Source organism: Montipora foliosa, chromosome 3 (assembly GCF_036669935.1).
Source record: "Montipora foliosa isolate CH-2021 chromosome 3, ASM3666993v2, whole genome shotgun sequence".
Taxonomy (NCBI): domain Eukaryota; kingdom Metazoa; phylum Cnidaria; class Anthozoa; order Scleractinia; family Acroporidae; genus Montipora; species Montipora foliosa.
This window is the reverse complement of record NC_090871.1, coordinates 2,030,816-2,040,815: the sequence shown is the minus strand read 5'-3', so window position 1 is coordinate 2,040,815 and position 10,000 is coordinate 2,030,816. Positions and strand designations below refer to the sequence as shown.

At 39.6% G+C, this 10,000-nt stretch overlaps 1 protein-coding gene across 1 annotated transcript; it reads right to left on the bottom strand.

The window, feature by feature from the left end:
• Nucleotides 1-390: 390 nt before the first annotated feature.
• LOC137996426 (pyrroline-5-carboxylate reductase 3-like) lies at nucleotides 391-8,868 on the bottom strand. Its single transcript, XM_068841813.1, has 5 exons — nucleotides 8,710-8,868; nucleotides 4,780-4,962; nucleotides 4,444-4,585; nucleotides 2,270-2,478; nucleotides 391-1,029 (listed from the first exon to the last, which is right to left on the bottom strand). Exons 1-5 carry the CDS (start codon nucleotides 8,851-8,853, stop codon nucleotides 874-876), a joined length of 834 nt encoding a protein of 277 aa, XP_068697914.1. The 5' UTR covers nucleotides 8,854-8,868; the 3' UTR covers nucleotides 391-873.
• Nucleotides 8,869-10,000: the final 1,132 nt, after the last annotated feature.

Below are 10,000 nucleotides of genomic sequence, written 5' to 3'. Positions count from 1 at the left end.
TCAACTTTTTGGTGAAAGTTTCTTTTTCTTATTTCTGTTTTTCAAGATTGACTTCTTCTAATGTAAGGTTTTGCCGAATATCAGCGTTGAAAAGCACATGGGAATAGAGAAATAAACTCCTTGGTTGATATTTAATCTGGGATTAGCGTTGATCGGCTTTTGAACAACCGGGCCCAGAAGTTGTAGCATCATGGGTAATGCATCCGAATGCTGTTATGGAGGTCGTAGGTTCGAATCTTGCCTATGACTCTGATTTCGCTCGTCGCTTGGCAACGAGTTTATCATGCTTCTCACGGGCGCATCATCAATAGTTTCATGACAGAAATGATAATATGCTCAGTACTCATCGTATACCAGAATTCCGTGGAAGGAAATTATTCACGACACGGCCTCTTGAAAAGTACCATAATTTATTTTTCAAGACATACATTGATTAGTTACATAAGATGTGGCCATTTTTAGGCTTGGCATTAAAATTCTCTCGATTCCCAAATATATGACGGCTCCTTCTTTCGAGTTCTATTCACCCTTGTTGTCAAGCGAGTTCAAGTTAAGGCTTGCTTGCACCTGCAGAAGTTGGTTATGAACTTTCCAACTTTCATTCAAGCATGAAATCTTACTCATTAACCTCGCATTTTTATGGAAAGTAAAACTATCACAAGATGTCGAATTTTGGATTGCTCTGAAAACAGATGCTGAGGGGGCCAGGATGTTGTACCAGACCAGACCTCTGGAAATTACACTCTGTTCCTATGCAAATACAGTATTTGTTTTTCTTTCGGTTAAAAATGACGTTGATCAATAAATAATTAGGATTCATTGAAAACGTGCAAAGGTAATGGTACAATGTATTCTAAACTGACAGATGACCCTCTATTTCTCGTGTGACTTTTGTTGCCCGGCTATTTCCACAGCACGCTTTGTCGCTGCTTCAACAGCATCAATCAACGCACTTCTCAGTCCTGATCGCTCAAGTGTTTGTATACCTGCGATCGTTGTGCCTCCTGGGGAGCAAACTTCGTCTTTCAACTGAAATAATGAAGAGAAATCGAATAAAAACGTGTTGAATGGAGAATGCAATGCCACGAAAAATGAACCGACTTTCAAGGGAGTGTCCAAAACTAGCCAAAACCAAAGTGGATACTTTGGAAAGTTATCCGTTTTGGACAGCGCTACGGACTTCTAAATGCACATAAACACAATTTTAATACTCACAAGGGTGATGCTTGCTACAATAACAACGAACCTACGAGGAGCGACCGCAGCCACATCACGCGTACTGCCACGTGAACGTTTGTTATAGGCCAATCACAACAGACTAAAACAATCACAGCGCAAAGCAAACACGCCTGCGCGCAAGTCACAAGTTATTTCGTTCACCTTAACGCGAGATTTTTTAGCCAATCACCAAGCAAAGCGGAATCGTGAATTTTATATCTGATCCTTAGATTTCGATTCGCTATATGCTACGCTTTAATCAGTCATTCCATATAGAATGATTTCGTGGAGGGTACATTTTAAAGCTGGCATAGTAATTCAAGTCGATTACAAACAACTGCAAGGAAATTAGGCAAGTTAATCAAAGACAGAGACTAGTCATAAAAGAGATCCGCGGTAGGAGTCAGTTTTGACCCATTTTGAGTCAAAATAATTCATCTAACTTCAATCATGTCACGATATATTTGTGTTCTTTTCGAACAGCCTGTTAACGTTTCGGGAGAGTTGCGTCATAATTAATATACTTTTATGGGGATGGTTATGAAACTCGACATGTTCTTTGTTTTATGTTTGTTCCCTGTTTTGACCCTGGCCAAGCAAAAACCACACCCTTTTTCTAAAATACAAGAATTTGGTTTTATCAACTGAGTCGATAATGTAAATTGGCCACCGTACAGAGACGTTGTCTAACAGACAGCCAAAATAAAGTTTCGATTAATTCATTCAAAACTCAATTGTGAACTGAGAGCAAAAGATTGTGCTTGGTCACGGTCAAGTTAACATGAAAAGCGATGTCACTGTTCTCGCTTTTGAAGTTTCCAGAGTTACATTTAACCAGTCCATGTATGACCGGTCATCTATACGAAATATGGTTGCGTTAAGTAACTGTCTATGGAGTGAAAAAGTTTACTTAGTTGGGAAATACTTGCGGACTACTTTGCCTTGACTCCACCAAGATACAAGACACTGACATTTGCATGCAATTAACATTCTATTTTCACTTCTTCTTTTCATTTCAATTTAAATAAAGTTGGTAAAACTTTGTCTTTACCTGTCCAGGATGTTTTCCTGTTTCTTGTATTAGTCGCCCAGCACCAATCATGGTCTGGGCAACCATTTGCATCGACAAGGCCCTTGGTAACCCAACTCTAACACCTCCATCACTAAGTCCTTCTATGACAAGAAATAAGAATCCTAGGCCACACCCACTAATAGAACTGACTGCATTCAATGAAGACTCTTTGACTTCTACAGAAAGACCTATTAAAGTTTGTAAAGAAATAAAGAAAAACAAACCTAATTTGAGTGTCAAAAGCAACCAAATAAAACTGTAATGAGGACTCCTCCCTAAGACAGTCAAATAAGATTAAAAATGGACAGAGGCAGACAGACAAGAAAGAAATTAGTAATTAAACATATGCATTGCACACAACGGAAAGGTTTTCAAAAGGTGCTTCAAAGCGTTTCGCTGTTAGTCCCTTGTGTGCTGTTTGAGTGATGGATCTTTGGTAGCATCAAAAAGGTGCTTAATATAATTATCTTTTTCTTAAAAGGTTGAAGTGTTACTCTTGCTGATTTTATTGAGGCTTGTTGTTGAAAGTTATTTTTGGTTTTGTCATTCATAATAATATTAAAATGTGGGTTATTCTTTCATAGGGGTCGGGTAAGGGACAGCAGGTCCTAATGTCTACTCACCTGCCTTTGCAATTGAAATTTTGGATAAAATAAAAGTAAAATTAGTGTGGGATGTTAATGTAAAACCACAGACTGTTCGCAAAGAGAATTAAAAGAAAACATAATCCCCAATAAAATTTATGTAATAGCTAGTCAGATAAAGGTGATGTATCATGCCTCGGAAGGTAATAACAGATTAATAATTAATCTTATAGCCGGGCTTGGCTTGTAGCCGAATAAATACAGTAGATAGATGGTAGATAGATAGATGATAAATAGATAGATAGATAGATAGATAGATAGATAGATAGATAGATGCTTTGTTAACAATACATAGCAGCCAGAGGGTTGAATTGCATATTAAACACAAAATAAACAAAAATATCAAAATATGAATGTATATACAAATAATTTAAATAGTTATGGTGAAATTTGATAAAAATATAAAAAACTAAAATTATGTACAAGCAAGATTTCGAGATATCAAATTGGCTAAATTGTATCAAAGTTAAGACTTGACGATATAACAAAAAAGTTCTTAGCTCGATTAGTTTTCACTTTAGGGACATCAAAGGTTCTTGTGTGTCTTAAAGTGTACCTGGTGGTTTTATGTAATCATTATGGTGGGAGTAAATAATGCAGTCTGTGACTCTTATCATTAAGAATGTCATTGAAAAGGGCATAGCATAAGTTACAATGATGTTCATTTAACCAGACTAAATCTGTGCGAGTAAGAGCTTCATTGTAATTAAGACCGGGGCAAATAATTGCTAATGCCCTCTTTTCTATACGTTCCAGTTCGTGCATTAAATACTTTCAATTGGTAGCGAATAGTAGAACACAGGCACGGCATAGTCCAATACAGATGTTAAACATGCAGAGTAGAACAGCCTCAGATTTTCACAGCGTACCTTGCCCCTTTTTAATAGAAACAAAAAATATAACCTTTTTGATGCTTTCTTCATTACTTCATTTTATATGTTCGTTCCACGATAAGTCACTTGAGATGGTTACACATAATGACTTTGCGCTTGTTACTACATTGTACCTCTAGATCTTTTCCACCAACTTTAACTGGTTCAAATTTTTGTTTCTTTCTTGCAAATGAAATTCTGAGTTCTTTACATTTGTCTGGATTTAACTGGACTCTACTGTTCTGTTACCACTCAGCTACTTTATCAGCAATTAGTTGCGCACCACTGATTTCACCTTTCGGGACAACCTATAATGTCGTCATATCATCCACATACTTCTAGACACAGGAGTTGTTGAGTACTAGGTTGTGTTGATCATTAAAATGAACAGCCAAGGGCCTAATTTAGTTCCCTGATGGACTCCTCGCTGATGGAACTGAGCCCCATTCAGAGTAACAACCATCTGCTAGTTTGGTTCTTTGGAATTTATGAGATCTCCTCATTGAAGAAAATATGGGTCTGAAAACCTTACACTGTGGCCATGTGGCCAAAAGAACCTAAGTTCCTGGAATGTGACCCAAGGAGTATGCCAGGGATACTTTTAAATGACATGATTCTTACCTTCAAGTTAACTTACCACAAGTGAGAAGAAGTTTACAAATAAGCTGGGCATCTTCTTCCAAGGCACACCTTCCTCTACAGAAAGCAGACACACCAGATTGCACTGCACATGCCAAATTTGGCTGCACACGTATCAAACGAGTTCCCTGTGGTAAATGCTTAAAAAGGAAAACAATTTGTTGAAGGTCATTTTCAATTAGAAGTAAGTTAAAGTCATCAATTCAAGTAAAACTATGCTCATCTTGAATTCTATTCTTGCATTCTGCTAATGTGCGAATAATCATGACAACAGGCCAACGATTAGTCTATCACTTTCACTCTGTGTTTTCGACCCTGAGTTGATCTTACTCACCTCTTCAATAACCTCAGTTGTCATAGCCGTTGCCACAGAAACAAAAAGATGTCTTCCAGTGACAACAAAGGCTGCAATCTCTTTCACAACTTGAACTATTAAGTGAGGCTTTACAGCTAAGAAAACAACATCTGAATTCTTAACAACATCTTTGTTAAGAAATGTTGTTTGGCATCCCAAGTCCTAATATAAGAAAACACGATCAATAGATCTACCACACTGGATCAACAGAGACAGGTCACCAGTTAAGAAACCAAAATACTTGTCTCCTACAAACTGGCAAAGCAAACTTGCTGGACTTGCTGGTAAGTATTTTCCCTTCTTTGTGACCAGCCACAATTTTAAAATGAGTTTTATTTAACGGGGGTGAACACTGATTACTGGTAACCCAGTAGTTAACAAAGTGGCCCTCAAATGAATGAAACAGAGCAATACAAATGAACACAATAGAGTTGGCAAACCAGTTGGGTATTTACAAGCATAGCAGAGGAGTTGAGCCTGGGAACACTCTGAACAACTCCAGCTGGTGGACAGAGCGGGACTTGAACCCAGGATCTCTGCATTTCTGAAGTCGAGCACCCTAAACCACTCAGCTAGTCGTTACCTCCGCAAATTATTTGATTGTCTGAATCTTTGAACTGCTGAAATGGAGCCTAAAAAAGCTGAAGTTTGAATGTGGCTGGAACCCATGACAGTATGATTGCACTGCACTGCTCTACCAACTGAACTATCAGGCAGTCTGGGAAATGGTCTCATGACCATCCCAAATGAGGTGAATGGGCCCCATTCAAGCATGGATTTTTTCCACACTTTCTTCTGCCTAATTGCGATGATCTCCAACTCATGTATGCCATGTATGTATGTATGTATTTCCATTCCCGAAGTTCATATTATTATGAATAATTTCACATAATTATACTACCATTCATCCTTTGGTTTTCTTTGATGCTCTCAATCAACTTTCAATTGAATGTATAAATAGTAAATAGAACAAAGGGCCACATTCAAAGCAGCTGTCCTGAAGTGGCTGCTACTGCCGTTAGCTTACATGTTGGTTTAACAAAATGCCTGAAAGTCATTGAGAATTCTTTCTGCCATTGAGTTCATATTGTCATCACTTATAGGTTCCATTTATGATCCAACCCCGGGGTATGGATGAGTAAAATTCTTATCACTCAGATTTTTGTGGGAACCCTCTGAAAATCCTTTCCTACCCCCTTGCACACTTTTTGTTGGTGCCTTTGAATAAAGATTTCTACCAGTTGAATTCTGATGGACCTCATCCATAGGGTAAGGAAAGTCTGCTTACAAGCCAAGTGGCTCATTAGGCCAGAGCTTATCCCGGTTTCTGTAGCATGAAGCGACTAGAAGTATTTCTATTCCCCCCTGGATGGGATACCAGTCCATCGCAGGGTTACCCCCAGCATTTTTGCTGGTACCCATTTATACACCTGGGTGGAAAGAGGCACTGTGAGAGTAAAGTGTCTTGCCCAAGAACACAACAAAATGTCCCCGGCCAGGACCCAAACCTGGACCACTCGATCCGGAGTCAAGCTCACTAACCATGAGGCCACCGCAACTCCCATCCATAGGGAGGGTTCAGATTATATATGGAATGCCCCAATTGGGTATGGATGTGGTCAAAGAAGGGGTTCGAACTGATCATTACTTCCTTTTTTTCTAAGCGGCACACTGCTATCAGTTATGGGTGGCTTGAAAAGAAAGACAGCTAAAGACCCGAAAACGAAGAAACTAAATGTAAACCAAAACCCTCAATTTCAAGGGTTCTTGGCGACAAGCCACATCGCTCCAAAATTGCAAAAAATGTAGGGACAATCTTGTTCCAGAACACCGGCAGCCGACAGAACCTTACGGAAAAAAAGCGACAATTTGCGACAGTGACAATCCATTTTTAACTTCGACAAAGAAAAATCTTTTCACTTTGTTATTTCGACAGTGACATGACCGACCAGGCCAGCATGACTCTAAATCTTCTCTTCTGTTGGTGTTGCTACATGTATATTTCTTGTGCAAATTAAGATATGTTAAACAAACTATCATTCAGCACTTGACGCACTTGTTATGCAGTGAGCGTCTCATGTCTCTTATTTCCTTTTTTGGTACAAAGGTCGACACGTAGTCACGTCAGTCATGATTCTCCGTAACTCGGTGACTTTTATTGTCTGTGAGGCTTTTCTGACCCCGTTTGCTAATGTGGAGTATGTGAAATGGGAAAACATTAAAAAAATCGCACAGCAGTCACAGCATTCTCAAAAAAAGCAAAAAGAAGGACAAAATGAGCCATGACGGGAAAGAAAGGAAAGGTAAGTTGTTTGACACTTTTTACCAGTAATTAGGGACTAATAATTACAGAGAGGGTTTTGACGGTCTTCCTTGCACTTAAGCTTAAGCAGTGTCTAGCAATGACAGCAATTAATAATTAATATTGTGAGGGCTTAACCACATAAACACTTCCGTAGCTCGTATCTGCTTATAGCCCCTCTCCACCCCAAAGTTATAAGCCCACCCAAAGCTACTTACGAATAGACCATTTTCGAATTCTCACGGCTGGACTGGATCTAGCATGAAATGGAGGCTAATGTGGACAAATCTTTTCAAATGCAAATTAATTTGCCCGCATTAGCCTCCATTTCATGCTAGATCCAGTCCAACTGTTAGAATACGAAACTGGCCTATTCTTGGTTTTCATGTGACGTCATAAAACTAAAAAATAAGGAATTATCAATCCTTTTCAGATTTTAGTTTAGTTAGTTATTAGAACAGCTGAAGACTTGTCTTTTCACAAATTTTCAGTTTGGTGGGGTTTTTCATCTTGATATAAAGCAAGGTTGAATTTCTAAGCTTTTGCGTGACACGATGTTAAAATTGTGGTCGCGAATGCTATCACGTAAGTTAAAAAAGTCACTTATCTGCTGTGACAGTGAAAACTGGCAATTGTGTAAGCCAGGGTTTACAGCCCAGAATTTTACAAAATTTATGATCAATTCTGGCGGGCGGGCCTTAAAAGGTGGGGAATAAACTGTTTCCTCTTTTGCATGCCAGAAGCATGATGTGCAATGACTGTAACCAGTCAGCAAACTCTGGCACAGTAATAACTTCCAAACTGTCAGCCATTTTATTTTCATGTGGGGTCAGAGACCGAGAACAGAATGAGTGCCAAAGGTCGCGGCAGAAACTGTTCTACACAGGGACCGTGCAGGGGGTGGAGTTGGGGGTGGGCCCCCCCCTCCCCCACTTTTTGGGCTGATTAAATCACTATTTTAAAAATTAACTTCACTTTTGGCAGTTTTAGATCCATTTCTAGCCATTGCAGAAGACTTTAATTTCAAATTTTCCCGGGGGAGCATGCCCATGGTCCCCCATAGTTGGCTCACGCTAACGCGTTCCCATTAGCCCCCCCCCCCCCCCTCCCCACTTGAAAATCCCCTCCGCGGGCCCTGCTACAAACTAATTATAGTAGTTAGCAAATTTTGGAAGTGACGCGTCCTTAACTGTTTCTCTTCCAGAAAACACATGATGATGTTGGTGCCATAACGAGGCCCCGCTAAGGTCGCTGAGATCACCAAAACCGTTCAAAAGTCTATCTCTGGCTTTCTCGGTAATGGTGATCTCAGTAGTGGTTTACCTTCTATAAAAAGAAGGAAGTTTTTACTCTTTAAATTAACAAAATTACAGGACGCAAAAATTAAGCACGTTTAGCCAACATTTGTATTCTAGCGAAAAAGCGACAGCGACAATTGTATTGCAGCGAAAAAACGACAGCGACGTTTGTCTCTAGCCAAATAGGCGACACGTGGGCTTGAAAATGAGCGACAAAGCGACACCAGAAGCCCCCTTGGAAGGCCTCATATGAGCCGGGATTTTCCACACGTGTTACAAATAAAACAAAGAATTTGAATCTCACATTACCTTCCAAACAGCTAATGTTTCTCTTGTGGTAGCACTCGCTGTAATATTTCCCGGTTTGACTGTATTTGATAACATTAAACCCTTTGCTATCGCCTTAGCTATATTTCCTCCACCGATGAAGCCAACCGTCAATTCGTCGGCCATGTTGAAAAGGTTCTGAATTACTAAAAATAAAACATTTGGACTGGACTTCGGACGGATGAAAAGGTGAATGGCAGGCAGGAGAGCGGAACTAAGAAGTTCTTACTTCTTGACTTTTAAAAACATCTTGACACGTTTTAAAACGTGTCTTAAAACGTCTTGACTTTTAAAAATATATAGGAAAGTACAGTGCGAGAAAGAGATCTGAAAAGTTTTGGAGCTTTAGAGAAACACAAGGAACGACAAGGGCAAAGTCGGAAGGCCTGGCCCAGAGGAGGAATGAATAGTATCCCGTAATGCATAGCGGTTCATTTATATTATAAACTGAAATTCTGACGTAATCAGTACCTTCCAGGCACAACGCAGAGGTGAGCAGTGAATACCATTTTGTGCTTTAAAAAAGACCTCGGTGTCAAGGCTTCGGCTCTAAAGCATATGTGTTATACACTTCATGGCGTGTCGGAAGAAAAATTTGGTGCCAAGTTGAACGATTTTCCGTGCGCTACATTGAAATGTAGGGAACCTTATGTGAGCTACGTCGAGTGCTTGATCAAACGGCAACGATACGTAATATCCGATGTTTTTAAGAGTCGATCTGTGGACGTGTACGTCTCCCTAGATGGTTCGAATTAATTAATTATTCCTTCGTTCAACACAGGAAAGAAATTTGAGTTAAATCTGAAATCCGCGTTTGTGCGATCGCTTTCAAATACAATGATCAAATCACAACTGCCACTTGCGGGCTCATTAAACTGGTGTATTTTGATGAAATCTTCGACTCCTAAAGTATGAGAAAATGTGGGTACTTCTGGGTACTTCTCCGCTAAAATATCTCAAGAGAAAATAAAAACCGGCAGGTATTTTTTGCAGGTTGCAGGTTGCAGGTTGAAATTTCATTATAACTGGAAAACCGCTGGCACTAAAAAGAAAGGTAAAGCGATAGACTTGCCGTGACTGTTACATAATAGCTAACCTTAGGCCTAAAAACTTTTCTTTAGGCCTAATTAGGCCTAAGGTTAGCTGTTCATGAAGCAGTCACGGCAAGTCTATCGCTTTCCCGTTCTTTTTAGTGCCAGCGGTTTTCCAGTAATAATGAAATTTCAACCCGCAACCTGCAACCTGCAACCTGCAAAAAATACCTGCCGAATAA

Coding starts and splice junctions, on each gene's coding strand:
- LOC137996426 (XM_068841813.1), bottom strand. CDS start 8,853: ATGGCCGACGAATTGACGGTTGGCTTCATCGGTGGAGGAAATATAGCT. Junction 4,586..4,779: donor CAACTGAGGTTATTGAAGAG/GTGAGTAAGATC, acceptor TTCCTTTTTAAG/CATTTACCACAGGGAACTCG. Junction 1,030..2,269: donor CAGGAAAACATCCTGGACAG/GTAAAGACAAAG, acceptor TCATTATTTCAG/TTGAAAGACGAAGTTTGCTC.